We start from the raw sequence: 27,754 nt of genomic DNA on the forward strand, positions 1-27,754 counted from the left end.
CCTTCCACACAGTAAGAGAAAAATAGAGTTGGTTGAGTTCCCGACTAGAGTTTCCTGTACACAGGAACAGTCCCTTACAGGGTATACACCAAATAGAATATTGGGTTAGGACAGCAGAGAAGAAAGTTTTCATTAAAATTAGCAAAAAAGAATAAAAAGGTAGTCAATCAGGAAGTCCTATCTGGTCATTTATGGATATCGAGCATTATATTGCACTTAGCTATGGGGTGCTTGCCTTTACTAAAGTCATAACCTGGAGTACTGTCTGAGTAGATTGATAATATAACAGGAATACTTACCCTGTAGGCCCTGTCAGTAATGGCTTTGACATTGGCCTCTCTCCACCTTCCTGGGACACCATTCACAACCTCCCGATAGTTGATGTAGTAGCCTTGAATGTCCACACCTCCAGTGACCTTCGGCTGCTTCCATCCAATCACCATAGAGTCACGAACGCTCTCGAGAACAGTGATGTCATAAGGAGCAGAGGGGACCGCTGTTTTTATATAAGCATCAGACAAGCAGTTTTGGTTTATTTGTTATAGTCTTAACAGTGATGTTAGGAGGAGAAACACAATTAATCTTGAAGCCGTGTCAGGGAACTGAACTATACAACGTGATGGTGAAAAAGGCAAGTGAATAAATCGTTGCACAGTGGGCACTTGACTCTATCTAAGACCAGTGACTATGTGCAGTGAAAAGAAGGTGCAAGGATTTTTTCCAACCATATTTCTATGTCCTTAATAAATGCTAAAAATCCTACTATTATATGTAATGTCAGTAATTGTGATGGGTTGGTACTCAATTCCCAAATGAGAATATCTGAAATTTTACTAGTTTTATATGGAAATGTGGAGAAGTTTGTGAAAACATTGGAGGACATTTTTCTACAGAATATTCATCTGTTTACCCAACCAAATAGGACTAATTTAACAAACGTTTCACAAATTTGTGAACAGAATATTATCAGAATATTTAAAAAAAAATGCCCAAACATATTCACCTGGTACTGACCAGAAGTAGGCCTGCACCAGTTTGTGCAACTTTTCACAAGTGATAAATTTTGCGCAAATTATGCAAATCTTTGGGTGAATACTCAAAAGAGGCAGATTTTTTTTAAAAATTGTTGCATCCAAAAATATTCACCTGTTAAATACTGGTTGATAAATAGAATTTAGACCATAAATGGTCAAATAATCCAATTATTCACCTAAAATAGGCCCAAAGCCCTTTTTAAATATCCCCATTGATTACCCTAATAAATGCCTGTTTATTCTGCACAGCAGTCCTCCTGGACACCCACTCTGCAGGGAACCACAGCATTTATTGAAAGGGGCTATGTTGCAATTTATGACAGGTGGTTGAGAGCTGGGAAAGAATTGGTGGGGGTCCCAGTATTTGAACCTCGATCAATAAATGATAGCATATCTCAGTGTTTTGTCATAATGTACTTTGATGGGAAAACACTTTAATTATTTCTCAATTGTTGTGGCCCTATGGTGGGAACTATATGAAATGACTAATCCATGAGAACTACATATACTCATGACTGTACTCATCTCAGCAATATATCAGGACAATGTAATATGCATAATGCAATGGAAGCCACTTTCTTGGAAGCATTTCTGGTGCACAATAATACTTTTTCTACAAAGTATTTCCATGTATTGCGGCCAACAGAAGAAACCCATTGAGGGGAAAGGAAAGCAAAATTACCATTTCTGGTTTCTCTGTCAGTGACAGTAATGGAGAGGTATGGAGAAGTATAAGGCTGATTCCTGCCATGTTACTTTGTACCATGTGTGGTATATTCATATGTGAAGTCTATAATGTATTTGTATTAGTATGTTGTGTTATTACAATCATTGCACCTGCAGTTGACCTACACTTACCTGATCCAGTCAGTGGTTATTCATTAATCTGCCATTCATTAACAAGTGGCAAGGACCTGTTGCGATTGTTGCGATATATATACCTGACATATATGTTCTGATCTTTTTACTGCTATCTTTAGAGCACTGTGTACAATAATAACTGTGCTGTATGCGGAACAGTTTAATGAATAACCAGCCATCAATATTTGTCTCACTGATTTACTTACCAAACGCCTGAGAAATAGACCATGTAATAATAAGACTGTTTTTAGAAGCAAAACTTAACAATGTGACATTGACTTCTTTTCTTACCTTCACCTTCCCCAGCACCATTGTAAAGTTACACACATCATTAGACAATGACAAAGTTATACAGCTGATACAAACCGATAGTCAACTAAGACATCATACAACTGTGATGGGGCATTGGGCTGAACCCTTTCTTTGAACAGGCATTGCAACATTTGTGCATGAGGCAGTGAGGACTAGTCATGTGGATAATGGGGGTTTAGGGAAATCAAGTGCAGGTTATGTACTGTGTGATGGTGTTATCCAACGTGGGTAGGAAAGGAAATAGTTTTACATTGGCTATGGAGTTCCCATAGGTAATGGATCTAATATAGGTTTGTACAAAATACAGTGGAATAACTTTTTAAGCTGTCTTTTGTTAACTTAAAGGGGTACTCTGACTTAAACAATGTTATCCAATATCCAAGAATAGGAAATAAGTGTGGGATTCTGTTTTTTTATGGAGCACCAGGTCAACACATAAGCTCGATCCATTTTTCTATGGAGCTGCTGAAAAGAGCTGAGCATTGTAGTCAGCTCTCTTTGGCAGCTTGCGTGCCGACTATCAGCTATATTTACAACAAAAGAGATGGGGCACTGTTCCAGAGATCACTGGGGGTCTCACATCCTGTGTGTAAGTTAAAGTTCTATTATCACTTCAAGACCCTAATGACATATGTCTAAAATAATTTGTCAGGGAAAGTGTATTTATTGTGATCCTCTATGGATTACTACAAATAAATAGCAGCAATACCAGGAATGCATCATGTTTCTTTGGCCAAGGTGGGCTCCATTTTTTAGTTGGTATCATTGTGGATTAGCTATAGTGCCTGACCAACTATGAGGTATCCAAAGGAAGGCTTCAACTCTATTTTAATGTCCAGAGGGATGAAAGTGGAAAGACTTACCGGTAAGACACATATAACTTATTGTAACAAAATGTTATCAATGTCTTAGGTAAGGAAGCTTAGCCAAAATTCCCAGGAACAAACTTGCTATACATCCAAAATTGAGCAATATTCCCTAAGACTCACTAATTCCTTCTAGCTTATAAAATATACCCTGTGTAACCAATAGTGCACTGAGATTCTAAAGAGGACCGGGAGTGATAATGGGGGAATATTATCACATATATAGTGAATTTATTACACAGTATTGTCACTAACTGATGCCCTGAAGGTCGGGCTTTAGAGTGAACGCTGTCGACAGAATGATAGGTATAAAATGTTTGTACGTCTTCTTCTTTTAATAGATAAAACATTCTGTTACTTTTATGGTTTTATTTTATTTATTAGTCCATCACAAGTGCAGTAACGTGTATCCAGGCATGCAAACATTTTACAACTTTTATTGAAAACATTTGACCTTCCAATCTACTGAACATTATATATATATATATATAATCCACACTTATAACATTAACAAATGCCAAGTGATTTATTGGTTAGCATAACAGATTCTACTGAAAGATATGGAATCTCTTAACTGGGAATGACACAATCTGAAAATATAAATTAGGTGTTATTGGTGTGGCACAGAGGTAACAGCAACTGTGATCCTAGTTTTAGAACAGAACAAATGAAAACTAAATGTTACTAGACCTATTCCAATGGAATGGTCATACAGTCAGTAAAAGTCTTAGCTATCCCTTGATATCGTAAATGGCACAAAATACCCAAAAAGAAACAGCATCTGCAAAAATAAGGTAGCACATTAAAAAACACTCTATTAAGTAACAATCCTGATACAAAAAAATACTAAACAGGAGCAGTTAAAAAAGGGAGACAAGCTTCTTAACCTATCAGATACAGATGCTGCTTGCTTCCAAGACAGGCTAGCCTGCAACATCTCATGGATGATCAAACATAGTCCCCCATTGGACATATGATGCATGAGAATAATGCATTATATAGCTCAAAGGAATAATGGTAATAACACGTTCACCATGTGTGGTCCAAAAATAGGGGGATCGGGGGAGGGGGGAACATCCTTCGCGTTCAGCCATCCCTAGGCTTCCTCAGGAGTGTGGATGGTAGTTAAAAGTATAGTCTTATATACACAAATAATGATTGTAAGGGCAACCCACATAATTCAGCAGAACGGTAGTGTCTCACATGTGTATAATCTGGCACCATTTTCCTGTCCCCCTGGATCCCCCTATTTTTGACCACTCATGGTAAACTTTTTATTACCATTATGTGTCTTGAGTTACACACTGTATTATTCTACTGCATCATACGTCCCCTGGGGGGACTATGTGTGATTATCCACGGGGTGTTGTTCTAGGGTCAGGGATTGCAAGGTATCCTGTCTTGGATGCAAGCAGGCTCTGTAGCTAATATTTTAATTGCTTTTAATGTTTTGGTAGTTTAAGAAGCTTGTCTCCCTTTTTACCGGCCCTGTGTAGTATTTTTTGTATCAGGATTGTTATTTAAGAAAGTATTTTTTGGATGTAAAACATAGAAGCCTGTTGGCAGAAAAAGACCACTGGGTCCATCTAGTCTGCCCTTTTAGTGTTCCCTGTCTTATTATGTTTATATGTTTATCCCAGGCAGGTTTAAATTCTCTTACTGTAGATTTACCAACCACATCTGATGGAAGTTTTTTCCAAGCATCTACTACTGTTTCAGTAAAGTAATATTTTCTCACGTTGCTTCTGATCTTTCCCTAACTAACCTCTCACTGTGTCCTCTTGTTCTTGAGTTCATTTAAATGAAAAAACACTCCCCTCTTGAACCTTATTTAGTCCTTTAACATACTTAAAGGTTTCGATCATATCCCTTTCCCTTCTTTCCACTAGACTATAGATTCAAATCCAAGTCAAATTCAAGTATTTTTTAAAATGTTTTATGCATGACACCCTCTACCATTTTTGTAGCCCGTCTTCTAACCCATTCTATTTTATCAATGTCCTTTGTTAGGTGAGGTCTCCAGAACTGGACACAGTATTCCAGATGTGGTCTCACTAGAGCTCTATACAGCGGGATCACAATCTCCCTCTTCCGCTATACAGCTTAGCATGCAATTTGCTTTCCCCACCAACTGGCTGCTCTCTGGTGACTCATTTTAAGGCTGTCAGAAATCACTACACCTAAATCCTTCTGTTCTTAAGTCTTTGCCAACACAGAACTGCTGATGTGATACTCGGATAGAGGATTCCTCCTCCCCAAGTGCATCATTTTACATTTGAAAACTTTGAACTGCAGTTCCCATTGTTTGGACCACTTATCTAGCAAAGTTAAATCATTTTCCATATTACTGTGCTACCTCTTTGTGCATATGTTGTTTCTTTTTGGGTATGTTGAGCTATTATATGCATTGGTCTAGACCCTGGTCATAGATTGGTGGTGCCCATCTACTTTTGGTGGTTTAAATGGCACAAAAAACACCACTGACAAGGCATGCTGCAATAAGCTGCAACAAAACCTGAAAAGGCATGCTTATAACCTGCACTGTGTGAATGGGAACCAGACCAGTTAAGAGAGCCCATATCAGGACTACATGTTTTACATGCAACAAGACATTCAGGAAGATGCAATGTAAGTTCATATGTGACATCCAGATACTTTAGCAATGTCCGCTAAATATTTAGGGTTGCCACATCATTAGGATATACAGCAGATATCCAGAATTCCATCCTGCATTATTAAACAGTTCACAATCATTTCTGAGCATTTTAGGTGCCAACTTGAACCTATTTATGAAAAGGTCATAAAGGCCTAGATGTACAAATGCAAGGATGTCAGCTTGCCCTGTAGCTTACCAGCTGGTATCATACCTTGTAATTTCATTTACTTATTTATTGTAAACTGTAAATGTTATAATACTGTAAATAGTATAATTTACTATTAGAGATAAGTGATTCTTGAGCCCACTAGGGTTTGTTCAAACCTGAGGGTGTGGTATTTGATTTCCAGTGGCTGAGGAAGTTGGGTGCAGCTATAAGGCTGCCTGGAAAACATGGAAACAGTCAGACTAAGTTCACACAATGTATTTTTTCATTTAATAATGGCCGTTGTTGCAACGGCCATTATTAAATGGAAAAATACATTGCATTGATTGTAATGGAATCCCGACCGAAGTGTTTACACTGTGTATACACTCTGCCCAGGAACTGACAGTTTTGTGCGGCTGCTATTTATTGAATAGCCGCCACACAATACTGACAGAGCAGACAATGTAAACTGCGGATCCGGACGCACTTTACATTGTCGGCTATAGGTAATTGAAATGCGCGCACACTTGAATGTGGCTGCATCCCAATTCTAAAGAAATTAAGTTCATTCAGCTGGTATTGCAGTACCGGCCAGGATAAACTTCACTGCCACCAGCTGTTCTGTGACACGGCCGTGTCACAGAACAGCTGGTGTCATACTGTGTGTAAACCCGGCCATAGGCTGTATCCATGCTTTCCAGGATTCCTTAGGGCTGCATCCAACTTCTTTAGGCACATTACAACATTTCTCACAAAGTTAATACCTGTGCGGTTCTTTCCCACAGGAATACCACTGAGGAGTGTTGTTCCCTGATCGTTCTGCGCCAAATCACTTTAACTATAAATCCTCAATAGCAGACGCTATGACACCTCTATATACCAAGAACCACACTGCTATATGTTATTATTACTAATTTCACACTGTAAAACTCCTATGTGCCACCATGTTTCCAGTGACATCCCGTCAGTGGCGAATACTTCTAGGTCTATAACCAGTAACATTGCTACTTCTCATGATCATGTTCAAGGCACATTGACTATTTGCTGGGCACTCAATGGACTGTCCATGACTTAAGGAGTCAGTGGGCTGGCGGGTTTGCTTTCACACTTACTTTCATACTCGGCTCCTTCTTTCAGTGGTGAGGCTGTAGGAGCCATGGACTCATTACTTATTTTACTTACTCCGGCGGGTCCGGGTTTATCACATTTACTGGGTGAGATATTTTTGGTGTTAGCATCGCTACTGGGCAATGCATCTGTGATGGGGGAATGCTGTGTGGACTCATGCTTGACTGCCCGACATGCAGGGGAGTCTGTTAGTCCATCAGCACTAGCATTCAGTTCAGGGCACGCACCATGTGGCAATCCTCCCCCTACAGCATCCAGAAGATAACAAAGACAGTGTTATTATATCGTACAATTATCATTTCCACCACTCTGCAACAGAGGACTAATATAAGCAACCAGGACTGTCACATTACATGCTAACAATAGACTGAAGGCTAGTAAACATACCCCAACAACGACTACTTTCTATTAAAGTTAATATGGAAAAGATCCAATAAATGTAAGAAGCTGGGCATGCGTCAGATTTATTGTATAAGTAAATTCAGTCCTGGGCGCTGTAGAGAAGTGCTCTCTTGTTTCATGGATACAATAGAAGAATTCAGAACATGAACATGCACAATATATATGCTGCACTACAAACTGGGAGAAATATGGACTAGTCATCGGAAAGGCCAATCTATTGGAAGATACATGTACATGGACATGAGAGCATAGCAGATGAGTTAGTGCGGATATGCATTTCACCTTTATATACTGAATACATGTTAAAGGAACACTCCAGATAAAACTGACCCACTGGTTTATGCTTAGTGCGGGGTCTGAAGGATCCGCTCATGACACAGGGATTCAAAGACCTTGAAGGGTCAAGCTAAACATCTGTTTTCTCCCTTATGCTTTAGGCTGGGTTCACACTACGTATATTTCAGTCAGTATTGTGGTCCTCATATTGCAACCAAAACCAGGAAAGGAGTGGATTAAAAACACAGAAAGGATCTGTCCACACAATGTTGAAATTGAGTGGATGGCCGCCATATAACAGTAAATAACTGCCATTATTTCAATATAACAGCCGTTGTTTTAAGATAACAGCAAATATTTGCCATTAAATGGCGGCCATCCACTCAATTTCACCATTGTGTGAACAGATCCTTTCTGTGTTTTTAATCCACTCCTGGTTTTGGTTGCAATATGAGGACCACAATACTGACTGAAATATACGTAGTGTGAACCCGGCCTAAAGGAGAAGTCTGCCAATCTGCAAAATTTCACAGCTGGCAGGGGCAGGGAAGATAATAATAATCAATCATTACATACCTCTCCCTGTGCCTATAAATACTGGTTTCAGGGGCGTAACTAGAAATGGCTGTGCCCCATAGCAAGTTTTTGATTGGACCCCCCATGACCTTTAACATTTAACAGTAAGTGCCCAGGAGCCTGCTCAACCACCGGGTGCTGCAAATGATGATGGGTCAGGGGGCCTAGTGTATTGCAGGAGTGGGCCACTGGGCCCCCTAATGTGGCAGGACCCATAGCAGTCGCAATGGCTGCTGTAGTGATAGTTACGCCCCTGGCCGGTTCACAGGCTCCAGGACCCCCACAATACATAGCTGAAGAGGCATGGGAAGAGGGGAGTTGGGATTGTTTATTATGTTCCTCTCTGCCGCCGGACTTCTTTAATATCCACAAATTCATCATTCAGATGACATAGCAACAAAGTTTTTAGAGGCTTCCCGGTGAATTAGAATTGACAACTATGGTCTAAGCTAAGAACATCAAAGAATTTATGGTTGTCAGCTATGGATGTCTAGATACTAGTAGACAGGCAAGTACAAAACAAAGTAAATTATAAAAGTACATTAAAACAATCTAAATGTGATGGTAATGTAAGGAATATACACTTTATACGGTATATCTAGCTGGTAAGGGTCCAACAGCTGTAACTCCTGTGGGTCAAGAGAATAAAATAGGAGTGGGATAAGGATTGTACTGTGCCAATTCAGTCCCTGCCAGCTATTTTAGAGACTATATTGTCACTCTTTGCTTATAAAGGGCCTACCATGCTGCCTCTAGTGCTAATATTAAGGGTTAATGCAGTCAGATCCCCATCAATGTCTCTAGTAAGACTAAGACACTCCCTCCAAATTTTATTCCCTTGTTTTTCTACTGAAAGGACCTTAAAAATAATGGCAGCCATGATGCTTTCACTCTCAGTGCAACACAACAATGAAACACAATTAGAAATATAAAGCAGAACATTCAGCTCCTTTAGCATTGCTTTGTCATGCATGAATGATAGATCCATGCAAAATGTTAATAGACAACTTACAGGCATGATAAGTGCACGATTGTTAGGAATGGATATTACAGATTGGACCATGAAGTTCACCATAAGATGAAGAAATGTGGCTCCTGACAAGCTGCGAGGCTGGGAACAGTATGGGTGGTGAAATGTGCACTCACAAAGGACAGAACAGACTAACATTGGTTGGACTGTGATGAAGTGATAAATCAATATCTGAAAGGAAATGTGGGTGATGGTGCAGAGCAATAACAATGTGATTAAATGATCATTATACCAATGAAAGCAAGGAAAGCCGACTGTAACTATGAAACAAATGTATCAGATCTGGTAATCGTAGAGACGGAATCACTTACCAATGGCCGCTTTTACTTCTATCGCCTCAGAGTCAGACGAGTAGCCGCTAAGGCCTGCAGCATTCACAGCTCGGACTCGGAAAATGTATTTTTCCCCAGTGAGAAGACCATGGCAAATAAATCTGTGTCCAGTAGAGGAGAAGCATTTGTAGTATGTTCACAATCATTAATACGTATGAACAAATGATCCAGTGGATCTGCCATCAATGTCTAAGATGGGAATACCCCTTTTTATGTTATATTAATGCATAAATTCTGAAGAATGAAAGATATTATTTATACGTAACTGATAATGGGTAATACCTTGTGCCTTTCACTGGGTTGTTGTTGCATGGTTCCCACTGGCCGGATCCTACAATGCTGGCCTCAATGTAATATCCCACCAGCTCCCTGGCATCCTTGGACTCTGTCCATGTAACAACCACCGAGGTATCTGTGTTTCTTGTTGGTACAATGTTACTTGGTGGGCTGGGGATGTCTACAAGAAGAGTGGTAAGGGATTACAGAATACAAGAATAGTTATGCTCAATAACCTCCAAGTAAAGGACATCTCATATGTAATATATATTGCTGTGCTTGTAAAGCATATCTATATGAATAAAAGTTGGGAGCAATCGGCACTCCTTTAGAAGGACCAGGCAGTACAATGAAACATGTTAATCTCATAAATGACTGATTTATTTATATCACTTACCAAGCTTGTCACCCACTACAGTAGACTCCGTTGCCTCTGAGGGTTCCCCGACCCCAGCAGAGTTACAGGAACGTACTCTGAAACTGTAAGACTTTCCTTCAGCAAGATCAAACAGAGCAAACCTTGGAGACTTTACTGGGATTTCTGTGTTGACCCTCTGCCAGTTTTCTGTGCCAGCGACGCTCTGTAATGGTATAAAAGAGTACAGGGATAAGGGACCACTAAGTCTTGCCTCCATATGTACACTACAGTTTGCTCCACCATCCTTCCATAATGTGTTTTCCCACCTAGAATTTTTTGTTAAGTCCTTTATTTGTAGAATATTTTATTCTACACAGCGCTTATAATATTTTTTCCTTCCCGCCCCCAATCACTACGATTTCTCTTACTCATATGCCTGAATATAAAAATAGCCGATTTTGACCATTTTGTACGTTCATTCTCAATAGCTACCGGATTTCTATCTGCCAAAAATGAGATCTGTCATGTTGAAACTGATCACCAAAGGCCAGTTACAGTTAGTCATTCACCACGTGGTGCGAATGAATAACCCTTTTTTTTAAAGCAGAATTCCAGCGAAAATTTTTATTAAAGTATTGTATTGCCCCCCAAAAGTTATACAAATCCCCAATATACACTTATTGCAGGAAATGCAGATAAAGTGCTTTTTTCCCTGCACTTACTACTGCATCAAGGCTTCACTTCCTGGATAACATGGTGATGTCACTTCCTGGATAACATGGTGATGTCACGACCCGACTCCCAGAGCTGTGTGGGCAGTGGTTTCTGGAGAGGATGATGGCAGGGGGAGACTGAGGGACACAGGGAATCCCTCTGCCATCATCCTCTCCAGCAGCCACAGCCGCACAGCTCTGGGAGTCGGGTCGTGACATCACCATCTTATCCAGGAAGTGAAGCCTTGATGCAGTAGTAAGTGCAGGGAAAAAAAGCACTTTATAGGCATCTCCCGTAATAAGTGTATATTGGTGATTTGTATAACTTTTGGGGGGCAATACAATAGTTTAATAAAAATTTTCGCTGAAATTCGCCGAAATAGTCCACCAGTTTGGTCTGGCATGTTGCTGGTCAACTTGTTCTTACATAGTATTCAGTGTGTGGTTAATTGTCCATATTCTGAGTGATCATAATCTTGTGTGCATGGGCAGTTTAAGACAATTAATATGGAATCAGCTTCACCTTTTCTACATAGTACATGACGCCTTCATGACCACGCAATTGAGGAGGCTTCCAGCTCAGCACCACATAGTTTTTGGTAGCTTCTGTCACAGTCAGATTTGATGGTGGTCCAGGAATAATTCCCTCTGGAGTTGGTAATGATAGCAGAGAGTCATATATTACCATTACCATATTATGATACACATACAGTTTTGATTTCCTCAGTATAACTTACTAACCTGTGGGTTCCTCTTCGGTTACAATGATTTGTCCAGTCCATGGTGCAGAAGGACGACCTGGAACATGATCACAGTAAAAATTGTCACTGAAATGTTAACTGTAATCATTGTATAATATAGCAGTTTGGCCTTGAATACTGGTGGCTGAAGAAGTTGGATGCAGCCCTAGGGAGTTTGGGAAATCTAACCTCTTCAGCCAGGGGTGTAGCTAGAATTCACGGGGCCCCATAGCAAAAAACTGTAAGGGGGCCCCCCTCCCCTATGCACAACACAAAGCACTGCGCATAACCCTGCCTGCAGCTACAAAAGTGACTGGCAGAGCAGAGAGCCAATGGCTGCTTGCTCTGTCAGTCCACTTTTTTTTTACTATTAGGAGCCCATTAGAAGCCCTTATGGTTAAATGCATAGATGTAGGAGCAGACTAACCTCTGCTTAACCCCTTATGTACTGCAGTGTGTAAGTGACCCAAAGTTCAGAAGAAAAGGAGATATCTGCTTTACTGCTCATGCACTGATAACCCCTGACCTCTGCAAGGAGCTCTGCACATTTTCCTACTTGATTGCAGCAGGCAGAGAACAAAGGTCAGATAGGTCAGGGGTTATCAGTGCAGTGATGCAAAGATCTCTGTGTCTTCTACTTTTTAACCCTCTTCTGTGTTGCAGCATGTAAGTAAACATATGGTCACTTACACACTACAGTACATAAGGGGCAGAAGCACACAGGACGCTCTTATCTTCTCCCCCTTCCCCCCCTCCCCCCCGGGCCTGCATGGGCCCCATAGCAGCTGCCTACCCTGCCTCTATGGTAGCTACACCACTGTCTTCAGCCACTGTATTTAAATGCTGAACAATTGGATTGGAGCATGTGTGAGTTGGGGGTCATCTCTAGTTAAATAAACTACTTCCACACTGGCGATAGCCACAGTCTTAATACTTTTTTTCTTCTGTATAATATAGACTGCCTTAACTTTTCTGTATACTTTGGGGGGAATTTCTTAAGAGTAGCATTTTAAATGCTGCCCTAATTTCATATCAAAAGACCCACTATGAGCCAGTGTAAATGTTATACTTATAGAGAGATGGGTGCAAAACTTTAAAAGTTCACACAATTTCTGTGCAAGTTAGTTATTGTACTTGTGGCCCAATAAAGGAGCACTGAGATTTCCACTTAGATACCCCATTCATCCTATTAAAAATGGCCTTTAGTATTAGAAAGTTGAATAATAATTTATTATTTAAAAAAACTTTTGACATGTCACTGCTGAGACCCCCCACCAATCAGGAGAACAAATGGGGGTGCTGCACTTGCCCATAGACTAATGGGGTTTAATGGAGCTAAATGTGCCAAGCACTAATCCTAGCTTGTTCTTCTGATCGCTAGGTGTCTCAGCAGTTTGACCTCACCTGATAAAAAATCTTGACATGGCCCGTGACATACCATATAACAAAAGTCCAACAGCACCAGTCAAAAAAGTGTAGAGGAATGCCTTAATAGAAATTGAAGTGGGACACACGCCAGAGTATCTCCAATGCCAAACGGAGACTGTATGACATCAAGTAAGAAGTAGTCTGACAGCATCCAGTAGAATTCTACTAGATTTAGTTGCACTACTTCTCACTTGATGCCCTGTGATATGTGAATAGTTTTTTTTTCATGAGAGGTACTATTTAGGCTTTATGACAACCATGTACACATGTATAATATGGTGGTGATGATGGATGGATGGAGCAGTATACTGGAGATAACTCCAGTGCCAGTATCCAGCCTTCTGATATCTCCCTTTAGGGCATGGGGCACTGAGGGTGAAGGTAAGTTTCTTACCTGCATTCTCAGTGCACTTTCCATATTATTAGGAGTTTAATCTCTTTGCTAATAAGTTTTTTTGGTGCACTGGGGTCGGGACTATCACATCCATGCACTGAACCGCCACTGATGTCCTACCCAATATTCATTAGCGCTCCTGCACTATAGAGATATGAGCAGTTTGCCATAAAAACAGAAGTTCTTCTTACTGCATGAATTAGAGTTGATGTTTTGCTTTAAATTTCTGACGCATGCTTAGATTAAGTACAGGCTATAACTTACTTCTGAATCGGGCTCTGTCTGCTGGATCAAGAGCCGCCACTGGTTCTGACACACGAGAAGGTCTGCTGATTCCAGTTTTATTTACAGCTCTTACACGGAAAATATACGATCTTCCTTCAATTAAACCAGTCACTGGAAAACGGGCAAACTTCACTGGCGTGTCATTACACTGAGTCCAGTGACTTGTGCCAACCTCACACCTTATACAGAAAAAGATGAGATGAAAATTCAAGACACACGTATGTATTCAATGCAAAATACTTGCATCAATGGAAAAGCCTTTTTTTTTTTTTAGAACTGAATAAGAATATTTTTATAACTAACCTGTCAATGAAATATCCCAAAATTGAGCTTCCTCCCTCAACTGCGGGCTGCTTCCAGGAGATGATTACATAGTCCTTGTTAGCATCAAGACATTCCACATCCAGAGGAGCCGTGGGAGCACCTTCAACCTCAGGCTCACCATCTACAGGGTAGAAAGCAATAGTGTTCAATGCAGTATCAATAATGAACTAAAGAATTAAGAATAAGGCTTATTGACATCATAGAGGTAGGCAATCCTCTACTTAGCACTTCCTTTTAGTTAGAACAGAGATCTGCTTACTAGCAGCGTCACTCTGGTGGGCTGAGACCATTAAATTGATATGAAAAAAGCTGGGGTCTGCAGAACTGGACTCCCATCAAACAGCTGCTTTTGTTTTGGCATGAGTAGAAACATTTAGGGTCCACTTACAAAGAATGATTATCTGAAAGATTATCTGCCAAAGATTTGAAGCCAAAGCCAGGAACAGACTGTAAACAGAGATTAGGTCATAAAGGAAAACCTGAGATTTCTCCTCTTTTCAAATCCATTCCTGGCTGTGGCTTCAAATCTTTGGCAGATAATCTGTCAGATAATCTTGCTGTGTAAATGGACCCTTAGGCCCCTTTACACAGGTCAATTATTGACAACGAGCCTTCCTAGAAACGTTCATGCGGCCAATAATCAGCATGTGTAAAAGTGTGGGAAAATGCCTGCTTGTCAGCTTATTGGATCTATTGACCGGAGGTAAAATCTATCATTATGGTCCACACACGTCTGTGTGTAAAGTTTCCTTGGAAGCTGAAGTGCCACAGACATGAAACTGAGCCACAGCATGCACATCTCCTCCCTTCACACCCTCCCCGTCTTGACTGAGAAGTGAAGGCGGGAAGAGGTGTGCATAGTGCAGTGCTTCTTAAAGGGGTCACTTACCTCCCCGTCCATAACCACCCCCTCCCCGGCCATAGCTTAAAAATACCCCCCGGGCCGGAGTACCCCTTTAATTCCAGTTCTCATGGCCCACCAACAGGTCATGTTTTGAGGATATCTTATACAAAAAGCACCTGTGATAATACCTGATCCACTGAGTATAATTATATTATCTGTCAAATACTAAGAAAATCCTCAAAGCATGACCTGTTAGTGGGCCATGACGACTGGAATTAAGAAGCTTTAAAGTGTACCTGTCGTTAAATTTTTTTGGAGCAGAAATCCATAGTCCAGGCGATTTTAAGAAACTTTGTAATTGGGTTTATTAGCCAAAAAATGCATTTTTATCATGAGAAAGCAGTTTGAAGCTCTCCTCCCTGTCTTCATGGTTCTCTATGGAGAGGGGAGGGGTGGAGGGAGATGAGGCACCAAAACAGGACAACAAAGAGTTAATTTACAGCTACATCACTGGGCTATCTCCACTTAAGTCAGCACTGACCTCTCTGACCTCTGAATAGGGGCTTTCACATAGCTCCCACTGAGTAATTGTTTGTTCTCTGCCTACTGCTGCCGACTAATCTCCCTCCTTCCTCCTCCCCCCTCTCCTCTCCATAGAACAGAAAGGGGCATGTCTGATGCAACAAGACATAATTTCCTGATAATGAGCATTGAATGGAAAAGAGAAGGGAGGGGGACCTGGGGAAAGGCTTTTTGAATGCAGATAATGGCATATTTGCCTAATAAACCCAAATACAAAGTTTCTTAAAATGGCCTGTACTATTGGTTTCAGGGAAAAAAATAAAATAATTAAAATATGACAGTGACACTTTAACTACATAGAGAGAGAGAGAGAGAGAGAGAGAGAGGTATAGACATCAGTGATGCTGGCAGTGTTGGAATGTAAAGAAAATACGTCCTGAACAAGGAACTCCAAAATTTAAGTAAGATCTGTTCCCTATATAAGCCCAGCATTGGTCTTGCTATTTAAATAGCGCAATATGATGGAGACTATTTGTAGGTGTGTCTATTTGCGTCACCCCAGTTAGGGATGCCTTTCCACATGTATTGCTGAACTTAGCATAGGTGGCTTTTTGGATCCTTTACTTAGAGCCAAGAATTCCAAGCACTTGAGAACTGCCAGACCATCAGCTGCTCCCAGTAACAGCTGACACAGAGATTATATCTGTCCCCGCTCTACTAGACACATGATAGCACAGGCTCTACATAATACCAAGCCATTTTTAATTCAATTATAAAAGCAGGCAAGTTGGAATAATATATGTTCCTGTTATCTAGGACAATAGGCTTAATGTCCCCGGGTGTCCTTTCTGTGGGTACAGCGTGCCAAGACTAAATATCTGCTTGTAACTTGTCTCTATAGTTGGAGCCTAAAAAAATGGATATTGGCTCTAACTTTATGTCACAGTTTAGCTGTAATTTGATTTTCCTCTGAAACATGACACACCACGTTTCCTCTGTGTTTATTGACAAATGAGAATATTCTAGAATATGTAGGTTAGTATGGTGGGATGTAGGCACTACAGGTAACTGCTATTTAGAATTTGTATGAGGCTATGTTCCCACAGTTTCTTTTTTAGGCGACAGCCTTATCACGTTGGTTGGCAGTATCATGATTTAAAACAGCCCTCCGTGTATCTCTAAAACAATACAGCAGGGGTGTCCAACTCAGGCCCTCTAGCTGTTGCAAAACTACCATTCCCATCAAGCCTGGACCAGGGGCAAATTAACTTTACCATAGGCCCTGGGCTGTTCACCAAGCCTGGGCCCCCCCATCCCGCTGTAACTATGGCGGCACTAGCCATGCGTTCATAGTACAGGACAGAATATGTCATGATGTCCTGATTTGTGCAAAATTGCCATTAAAAAAAGCTGTGATTTTTGCAAATCATGGCGGAAGTGTAGCCAGGAGACAATACACCACTGAAAGTATAAGTCTTTTTGGGTGGTCATGGGCCCCCCAGGAGCTCAGGGCCCTGGGCTACCGCCCGAAACGCCCCTATTATAATCCACTACTGGCCTGGACAGCCAAAGCTTTAGCTTTAGCTGTCCAGGCATGATGGGAATAGTAGTTTTGCAACGGCTGGAGGGCCTGAGTTTGACAGCCCTGCAATACAGCATCCTTGTAGAATCTAAAAAAGGGACAGTTCACACTAAGTTCCCTACACATTAATGTTTATTGGATGTTAAACCTTCTAGTGAGCATCAATCTGCATTCTCTCTCTCAGGCTTCTCTGACACAATACAAAAAATAGGATCAAGAGTGCAGAAAAAACTGTTTAAAACAATGGGGGAAATTTATCATTTATTTGTGCCTATTTTTTGGTAAATAATTGGATTTTTCACCCATTTTTGGTCGAAGTTGTATTCATGAACCAGATAAATTCTGAACCATTATAATGAACCATTGATAGATTCGACTGGTGAATAATTTTTAGATGCAACCTTTTTTAATCTGCCTGTTCTGAGTATTTACCCAAAAGTACGCATAATCCGGGATTAACGCACAATTTATCATTTGCGACTTTTTAAAAAGTCGCACAAACAGGTGCAGGCCTACGTCTGGTCAGTACCAGGTGAATATCCTTGCACAATTTTTGCAATTTTGTGCAAATTGTTACTTAGATGCATTCACTATGGCAGTGCGACATTTTAATGAATCAGTCACAAGATATTGGAACAAAATATACACCAATACTCATTGGAAGAGTCACACACATTAGACTCCTTAGTAAATGTTCCCGAATATTTTTATTGATATGCACTCCTGATCCTATTTTCTGTGACATTTCTCCAGTGCCTTCCTAACAGAGTGTATACAGATATATTTGTTATTATTTTCTCACCTCGGACAAATACATAGGCACTGTATTGGTCATAGTAATCTCCCATGACAACTCGCAGGGTATACAACCCTTCATCCTCCTTATTGAGATGCCTCAAAGTCAGGGAGGCATGTCTCCCACTCCAGTGTGTGCTGACCCATTTTGATGGTGTCACCAAAACTCCTGAAAGTTACAAGCAAATTTTATTAGTGACAAATAGATTGCTGCTATTCTAACAATATGAAACTGGAAATGGAGAACTAAAGTTATCTGAACAGCAACGTGAGCAAATACTATATACCCATAAAATTCAACAAAGACTGGTATAGTTATCAGTATTTCTTATACTGAATACTTTAAGATGTGCCAAATCTTATAAACAGAAAGAACTTAACCCTATTTATATGTCAGCAGATTTAAGCCATTTAACATCTCATATTAATGTTTTACAATTACTGTATTATTATTATATTATTATAAAACTATGCTTGCACTGACATTTTATCCATAGACTCGTTTTTCAGATCATGGAGGGTCCCAGTGATAAGACCCACATAATCTATCACTTATACCTTATCCTGTTTTAACTTGGAATACCCCTTTAATAGATTCATTACCAGCTGAGAACATTTACCCAGGATTCAATAGTCAACTTGACTCTTGCTCTAAAGGGACTCAACATTCGATATATTGTGCATTATCACTTAGAAGGTATATACAGCATTTACTGTAAAGAGTACTAACCATTTCTGTACCACTGGATTTCCGGCTGGAAGCGTTTGATGGTTGGATGAACGATGACTGTGGAACCGAGACTCAATGTTTCACCTTCTTTGCCAAATGAAACTCCGAATGGGTCAACAAAATGGATATCAAACTTAGTAGCAAAGCCGTATGGAGTGACAGAAACTAAAAAGAGAAAGGGGACAAGCTTCTGGCAATAGTTCTACCACATAGTGCATCAAACTAGGGTTCAATCAGGTTTTAACTTACAGCTAAATGGTTCACTTTTTGGAATCAAAGGTGTAACATCTAGTTCTCCTTTATACCCTGAAAGATTAAATGGTAAAATGAAAAAATGCCTTGTGTATATTGAAAAAAAAATTCTGTCCTGAAAATTTAAAATTTGGAACCATACTTTTCACCACGAGGGAAGCATATGAAGAGTTTTCTCCTTTCACGTTCATTGCCGATGCATGGTACTGGGCTGTATCCTCAAAATCACAACTGCAATGGAATAACAGAAAAAAAATCACTGTATAACACTGTAAGATGTTAAGTCAAGGTAATTTCCACAGATACAATGAGGAGAATAAGTCTTAGTTGGGGACCGGATACTATTCATAACATTCATTCCATACACTTTAGGGTGAGTAAATTGGTGTGATTTTGAAAAAAAAAAGATAAAATTAAAGGTGGTCTGTGATGTTGGCACAGATATAAATCCAATAGATTGTGTAGTGGGAGATAGAAGATAACTTATAGTCACATAACCTGTATATCTTAACTGTTTTTGGTATCTGGCCATTAGGCTCTGTTCACACGGAGTAAAACTGGCGGAATGTCCATTCTTCAGCGCGGAGAGAGGAGGCTTGCGAGCCTCCCATACACTTTCATTATGACAGGGAGTCTGGCGGGATTTAATTCAACCAGTTTTGCTCCATGTGAACGAAGCCTTATGAGCAAAATAGATGACTAGTGATATTCCACATGTTGTGGCCTGGCCTAATAAAGCAAGACAGCTATATATACAACAGTCTTGTCTGGAAAGTATCTAGTCATTGTCAATATAATGAGAACGAATTGTGTGACATCGATGTAACCTGGCAGCCAAGGAGAGTGGATTGGAATGTCCATGTGTGTCCCATGTTGACTCCACTGCACTTGTCAGTGGGGGTGCAAGACGTTATTCAATGAGCATGTGTACTGTGTGGCTGTGACACTCAAAATGACTGATCAAGTAGAACATTGACTCTTGTGTGAAGCGTAAATATTCCTCCATGGATATTAATTGGGTGATTCCGAAGGTTTTCAGGGACCGTGCAATGTATGCAAGACAGTGTGGCTACATAGATGGCCAAGAATCCATCATCTAGATTTCACACTATGCGACTTCTGGCTTTTCCCAAAACTTAAATCCTCTTTGAAAGAGAAAAGATTTCTGACCATCGATGAGATTCAGAAAAATACGATGAGGCAGCATTCTATGAACAGGGGAAGAGATGCTGAGAGAATTATGTCCCAAGGTTCCTACTCTGGAGGGGACTGAGGCATCATTGTCCTATGCACAAGGGTACAAGGTCTTGTATCTTTTTCAATAAATTGTCCTATTTACATTATATTACATAGCTGGATATTTTCCGGACAGACTGTATATATCTGTATATAACACAATATAGAACACATACACCTTTGATGGCACGTCCTGTCCATGTTGGTTTAAACAATCTGTTGTAGTATTCTTTGGACCCTTGATAATGTATATTGGCTTAGGGAAGTGAGATGTAAATATAACCATGCTTGTTTTTAAATTCTGTACATTATATGGCAGTGCTGTAATAAAATTCCTCATTTCTTATTGCTGGCTGCCAAGGATTACGATTGCATTTATTTATGAGGCTCATGACAAATACATAAAGAATGTATCTTTGATCCAAAAAAAGAGTAGAACAACTCAGCAGTGGCTTACTTACTTATTGAACAAAAGAAAAGATGGCAAGCTGTCAAAAATAACACATTCCAGGCAGCAAATGTTGCAAAAATGCTCCTGTCGTTAACTCTAGAAAAGTGATGTCACTTAAATTAACTATTTTCCAAGGTCATTTCACCAAAATATAATTTTTCCGTATAGATTATTTTGGATCATTCATTTAGTCGCTTTGTAGCATGCATGTGGCATTCTTCCAAGCCCAAGTTTCCTTGTACTTAGTGATGAGGAAATTATGAATGCAATGCATAAAGCAATTGTCGGGGAGGTGACGGTAATCCATGGAACAGAAGCTAAATGGTGTTAATCCCTGATGACTTGTGTTCTATTAGGTACGTGACAGGTCATATGTCTGATATGCACAGCATGCTCGACTAACCAATACCCATGACCTTCTTATTCAGCTATACATGTTAGCCTGGGGCTACACAGCAACTCTGGTCACACAACATAGATTGTGTGGTATTGCATGAAATGTTAGTTAATGGTGTCGCATCAAGACGTGAGCTGACAGTGACTAAAAATCTTTGATTTTTGGTCACAGGTCGCAAGTCACATGCGACAAGGCCACCACTGACAGCAGTGCACGTTACAGTTTTTTTTTTTCTTCAAATTGGCAAATTTTAGCTGTAACATAGTCAGCAAGTTTTAGACAAGTTGCACAAATATCTCCACGTAGCCCTAGCCTAATAAGACACTACTGTAGCTATATAAGACTATGTTCAAAAATTTTTTTAGATGGTTGTTTAATGCCAAATGACAGCTGTTATTCATATAATAACGACCATTGTTATAAAATAACGGCCGTTATTTGACGTTAAATGACAACCATTCACATTTTGACAGTGTGTGAATATAGCCAAAGTCGGTACATATGGACATATTAAGTGCCGGCACAACCATAAGTCTAATGACCTGAACTGACAACATTATAGTGACTCACAATGATGTCCGAGGTCAGGTCAGAACATGTGGTCATAATATAGAAACAAACAAGTATCAGTGACCTTTATATTGTATTCGCCATATGGACTGCATTCATTACTTACTTAAAAATCTCCAGTGAGTGAAGACCATAAGCGCCTTCAATCTTGTATTTCTCAGAATGAAGTTGATCATTGATAGGAACATTATTTTTATACCTGAACAGAAAAAAAAAAAGAAACATAAAGCAAGCCGTGTGTATATCTGCCAGCCATAACTGTGAACATATGAATGTAGACAAAGTCACTATTCGAGCAGTGAGGGCTAAACCTGCGCTCCCTAAGTGCATTCTCTTCATGTTCTGTCCTCGTAGCAGTAATTCTATGGGCCTGTCTCCTGCAGTGAAAGACGGAGAGAGAGGGGCACCCAGTCTGAGCCCCCAGATCCTGATCTATCAAAATTTGGATGTGTCAAAAGTTTTGTTTATATGACAGGTACACAGAAAGTAAAATATAAATAAGTATAAGGCTATGTTCACACTACGTAAGTTTCCGGCCGTAGCGCGTTCCGTGAATAAGCGGCCGGAGATTTACGTAGTTTGCGTACAATGGAAAGTATACGATCTACGGCTGCACAGTTCACACTACGTAAGAACTTAGGCCAGGATCGTATGCGGCGCCGTAAAAAATGAACCAGACCATTGTTTGAGGACGGAAATGCTGTAACTTACGCCCGTAGCGTAAGATGCGGTCCCGTACGGAGTGGTGATTTCTTCATTTTAGCACTTTGATTTGCCGATCCAAAAGGTTCTGTGGGGTGTCCGGGGCTAGCCGAAGATATTCAAGTAAAAGACCGCTGTCAGATCGCTACATACAGCGCTCGGGAAGCGTAAGTAGACTACGAGCGTAAGTTCGCGGACCGTACGTAGCCGGCCGCAACTTACGTAAATCCCCGGCCGGAGTTTAACACGTATATGTCCGGTGGCGAAAATATGCGGCCGGACATATACGTAGTGTGAACATAGCCTTAGGGTGCATTCACATTGAGTAAAACAGGTGCAGTTCCGCGGCGGAGCCCCTGCCACAAAATCCTGCCTGCCTCAGTGTGTCAATGGGATGCCTCATCTGCCTCCGTTCTCCACTCAAAGAATTGACATGTCAATTCTTTGAGCAGAAAGCGGCGGAGAGCAGAGGTGCATGAGGCAACCCTTTGACACACTGAGGCAGGTGGCATACAGTGATTCTTATAGGTCATTATCATGAATACGACATACAGTATCTATGACACAGTCATACAGGTCCTTATTGTAAATGTGTACATACCAGGTGACACGTGGCTCCGGCCAACCACTCACTGTGCAGTGAAATTTCACGTTTTGTGTCTCCCAGATAGTGTGTGAACGAAGGCTGATGATAAAGACAGGAGCATGTAACAGCATGTCCTCATTTATTTTTTTGTGAAATTCTTCAGTGTCTTCTACCTGGAAAAAAGTAAATAATTTTATTTGCATATTGCATGGGGTATGACAAAAAGCGCTTATAGTGGAAACCTCATATCCCTTTCTTTGCTACAAAAACATCTGTGTCCAAACCTTAAAATATAAGTGCGGTAGCCTTGGCTGAATTTATTAAATAATGGAAAAAAAAGGTAAGTACTAAGTAAATAGAGAGGGTTCAGTAAACCTAAATGTAACCAATACTAGTGAAGGAAGAGTGATAGGTCTCTTAATAAATCAGAAACATTCTGTAGTAGCACATGATTTATCCAAACATCTTTAGGCTATGTTCACACACAGTAAAATACAACAGCAAAATAAATACAATAATGTGCTACAATAAAGTCTATGGGAAAGCAGACATCGAAGCATACATTGTAAACAATTGTTCTTCTTTTACAATGTGTGCATAGACTGACTTTTTATTTTGCTTTTACTTTACTGTGGGTGAACATAGGACAGACAAGAAGTAACTAAATAGCCTTTGGGAACGGATTGAGTACCATCCACAGCGGCCGTTATTTTATTGGTTGTGTAAACTATTCTGTGAATAATCATGGGACAACCCCTTTAAGAATAAATAAGCATAAGACTGTGTTCAAACACTGTATAGACATGATCATTAATTCCAGCATTAATTCCAGTAGGTAGCTTTCATTCATGCGGAAGGGCCATTTTTTATATTGCGTGTGAACATAGCCTTAAAGGGGTAGTGCGGCGATAAACAATTATTCACTAAATAACACACATTACAAAGTTATACAACTTTGTAATGTATGTTATGTAAGCAAATGGCCCCCTTCCCCGTGTTTTCCCCCACCCATGCTAGACCAGGAAGTGTAGTGCTCTATACTCACCTGATCCGTGTCGACCCCCGTCCACCATCTTGTGAAAACGATGTCATTGTTGGGGCGGCCGGCCGAACCGCTCCGACCGTCCCTTGTGCCGGCCGCCCTCTGCCGCGTCATCAGCTGCTCAGCCGCGATTGGCTGAGCATAACTGTGCTTAGCCAATCGCGGCTGAGCAGCTGATGATGTGACAGAGGGGGGCCGGCATGAGGGACATGGATCAGGTGAGTATAGAGCACTACACTTCCTGGTCTAGCATGGGTGGGGGGAAACACGGGGAAGGGGGCCATTCACTAACATAACATACATTACAGAGTTGTATAACTTTGTAATGTGTGTTATTTAGTGAATAATTGTTTAGCGCCGCACTGGCCCTTTAATATATTTTCTGCAGTGAATGAATTTACACTATATGTGAATTCATTGTTAAACATTCAGCAAGTTCAACTGACTGATGAATGGTGTCCACTGTCTGTATGCATTGGGAAATCCACCAGCACATAGGAAAAACATACCCATAGTCCCCAATCACCTGAAGGAAGCCACCTGACAAAGTACTATTTTGGCCTCTGTTTGGGTGGTATATGATTTTTAATATGGGAGTCTACGTAAGATACTACAATAACTATATGGTGGAGGTACATGTCCAGCAGTAAACCAATGTATACTCCCACTGGAAACCACAAAAACGTGGTGTGAAAAAAGTTTCACCTCACAAAAAATTGATCAAATTAAAGTTCTACAGTTTTTTTGGAGACAGGCTATGTCCTGTCCTGATCAGAATTTACTGTCATCTAATATGTAAGCTTAAAGTGGTTATCCAGAGTTACAAAAACATAGTTTCTTTCTTTGAAAAAGAGCACCGCTTTTACAAACTCGGCTCCATTCACCTCAAAGTAACTGAGTTGCATGATACTTTGCAAACAGGAGGAAAGCAGCTACATTTTCCTAACTCTATAAGGGGACATGCTGTTTTACTGTCACCACATGATTTGCTTTACAAAGGAGCTGAGGCTCTGTCGCTCAAAGGCCTACAAAAGCCTGGAGCCGGCGCTGCCCAAACTACCAGTCAGTCATCAGTTCAGATGCTGTGACGTCACCCCCAGCATTTATCACTGCAAATCGCCAGATGCAAGAAACCCCCCATTGCAACAAACTGTCTCACTTATACATCTAATAAACTACAAAGTTGCAGAAAATAGCGCTGAGAATCAAGGTAAGAAACTTACCTTCATCCCCAGTGCCCCAAGCACCATAGGGACATACAGTATCAGCAGGTTAGATGCGTCTACTCTGCTGATACATTCCCTATAAACAATTTTATACTGTCCCAAACTATTTTATCTGGTGATAAGTAGCTGCTGCAACACTTGTGCATGGTAACACTGCCGTAATATAATTTCTGTTTACATGTTACTCTAATCCGGTAAATTATTTTCCAGGTTCACTTGACTGTCCTCTTAGTGCTCTCCAGGTTCCTAATCTTATCATCTTATTTCTAGGCAGCTGAAGTCTCTCACATTTCACGGGAGGTTGGCTAATTTACTTCAGCTAGTGTGAAATGTACACGGATGTCTGAAAGACAGCTCATAGAAAAGAACATCTCACTTAGGCTGCCTGGTACATAGATTATGGAAGGTTTGATATGTTACACCTCATAAGTAGCAATTGCCAGTGGAAGAGTTTAGACATGGAACATGGAACTCCAATTATCTAAATCTGTAATACGGTGACATATGTGGCCATACGATACCTCCATGTCTCTATAATGCATACAACATTACTGAGCTACTATCCCATATAGATCTGTAATACAGACACATAGGACATCCCAGTGAACCCAAACACACAGCTTTGTACAGGCTAGTTTGGTGCATTTTTTTCCAAGCAAAAAAAGACAAGGATACCAAAAATGAGGAAACATCTAAAGTTAGCCATACATATTCCATAAGAATCAACTAAACCCATCAATTTTAGCGTGAACGGCTGACCAGCTAATGTTTACTGTGGTCTCCTCATTATTCCCTGACCAAACCTTTTGTTCTCAGAATGTGCCCAGAACATTGTTAGAAATATTGCTCATTCTTTCTTCTGATGTCATTGATCACATAAACTATTGTAATAGCCAACATTGACTGAAGTGACTTGTGGCCGTAATACAGATGCAAAAATGTTCCTGTAATACACCTTTAGGCTATGTTCATACACTGAAAATTGCCTTGATTTCAATGCACAACAGCCAGAAATAATTGACGTGTCAATTATTTCCACGGCTGTGACGAACAACAGTAGCTGTTCAATACATTCCAGGTAGCCTCAAGACTCGGCATTTATGCACTTGCATATTTTTTTCCCCATTTTATAACAATGTTACCGTTTTTTTGAGAGCTAGTCGTTCCGCCTTTTCACGTATGGTAACGCTCCTTGATTTCTTCTGATATGTCTCAGAATGTGCTGATAGTGAGGAAGCGCTTTTGGACACTCTAAGTCCTTCGCCACTGGAAAGTAGGTTCCTCCGAGCAACATATCCTGCTGCCTCCCTGATTCTTTCTTCCTCTGTATCAGTGATCCCACTGACATATTGTTTCCTGCAATTTAAAGATATTGAAAATGCATTTAGCTGAAATTGGTTGCAGGAACCTGAAACAATATAAGAGCACTGCATTATGCACAATATCCTGACATACTGTTAGTGGTAGAATCTTTCCCAGTGAGACATTACTACAATACAGGGTAGTTACCTAAACACCGCTAACAATGAAAAATTAATACTCAGTGGAAAAAAAAGAAGAGAGTGTGCCTTGAAACATAGCTTTAATAATAAACCACTAAAATTTGTATTAAATATCAATAGTGAAAGTAAACAGAAGTGCATTGCATTGTCCTCATTGCTCCAAAATAAAGGTACAACGGTGTTAGTAAAATACTGTGTACAGTAGGATTAAAAAATACTTGCAAGGCCCAGAAAAAATCTGAATGCGTTTCTACCAGCTGTCATGCTAGTTTTCTCAGGGGAAGTAAGGGCTTATAACTAGAACAACACAATTGCTTTTGTATCTCATGGGATACACAAAAATCCTAGATGTATCCCCTTAATGAGATCCAGAATGGGACACTAAATAATAGGAATTAATTCAAAAAGCACTAAGACAGCTTCTTGTAAAACACACAGAGTTGTTTGGTTGCTTTGTGTATTCATTTCTAATATTTAGTGTCATGTTTTGTATCTTATAAAGGGAAACCATATAGGACTTTCAGTCCTAAGATATAGCTTGCATATCACAGGAGATGCATAGGAGATTTTGTGGCTCTAATTATAAGTAGAGATGAGCGAATCTACACTATTATCACTATTAAGTGAAGTGCTTCACCAAGCTCAGCCGTCGGCTTGTTAGCCACCTGCCTTTGAGCTCTGCTCTGGGTGCCTGGAAAAGTTTGATGCAGGCCTAACAAGCCGCCTTCGCTAATACTGTAGGTTCGGTCATTTTACGTCCTTGCTTCCCCTGAGGAAACTGCTGGTAGAAACCTGTTGGGATTTTTTCAGGGCCTTAGCTGATTGTACCTTTGTTTTTTAACAATTTGGGACTATTTAGTGCAATGCACACTTGATTACTTATTAATTATTAAAAAAAATGTGGTTAATAATAAAAGCTAGGTGCTGTTTGTGCTGTTTTTTTTTTGGGCCACTGAAATAGTACAATAGAGGAGAAGGACAGGTGCATGGATCATACCCCCCATTATTTCCTAATTATAACCTAACTGAAAAAAAATCTGTTGTCAAACAGTATCCAGCAATAACAATTATTTTATGTCAGGGGTGTCAAACTCATGCCCTCTAGCTGTTACACTACGATTCCCATCATGTCTGGACAGCCAATGCTAAAGCTTTGGCTGTCCAGACTTGATGGGAAC

At 40.3% G+C, this 27,754-nt stretch overlaps 1 protein-coding gene across 3 annotated transcripts in view; it reads right to left on the reverse strand.

The window, feature by feature from the left end:
* MYOM1 (myomesin 1) overlaps window positions 1-27,754 on the reverse strand; it is a 66,275-nt gene that overhangs the window by 21,446 nt on the left and 17,075 nt on the right. For 2 of the 3 annotated variants that reach the window (XM_069957733.1, XM_069957731.1), the window contains 16 exons: window positions 26,217-26,430; window positions 22,822-22,979; window positions 21,625-21,717; window positions 19,007-19,095; window positions 18,862-18,918; window positions 18,613-18,777; window positions 17,890-18,051; window positions 14,119-14,260; window positions 13,795-13,994; window positions 11,710-11,766; window positions 11,492-11,616; window positions 10,295-10,478; window positions 9,904-10,078; window positions 9,601-9,722; window positions 7,233-7,250; window positions 300-496 (listed from right to left, as the gene is read on the reverse strand). In XM_069957733.1, coding sequence (XP_069813834.1) covers window positions 300-496; window positions 7,233-7,250; window positions 9,601-9,722; window positions 9,904-10,078; window positions 10,295-10,478; window positions 11,492-11,616; window positions 11,710-11,766; window positions 13,795-13,994; window positions 14,119-14,260; window positions 17,890-18,051; window positions 18,613-18,777; window positions 18,862-18,918; window positions 19,007-19,095; window positions 21,625-21,717; window positions 22,822-22,979; window positions 26,217-26,430 — 2,158 coding nt within the window. The remainder of the gene's footprint in view (window positions 1-299; window positions 497-7,232; window positions 7,251-9,600; window positions 9,723-9,903; window positions 10,079-10,294; window positions 10,479-11,491; window positions 11,617-11,709; window positions 11,767-13,794; window positions 13,995-14,118; window positions 14,261-17,889; window positions 18,052-18,612; window positions 18,778-18,861; window positions 18,919-19,006; window positions 19,096-21,624; window positions 21,718-22,821; window positions 22,980-26,216; window positions 26,431-27,754) is intronic. The other variant, XM_069957732.1, reaches the window with a different exon arrangement.

Source organism: Dendropsophus ebraccatus, chromosome 2 (genome assembly GCF_027789765.1).
Source record: "Dendropsophus ebraccatus isolate aDenEbr1 chromosome 2, aDenEbr1.pat, whole genome shotgun sequence".
In the NCBI taxonomy this organism is placed as follows: Eukaryota; Metazoa; Chordata; class Amphibia; order Anura; family Hylidae; genus Dendropsophus; species Dendropsophus ebraccatus.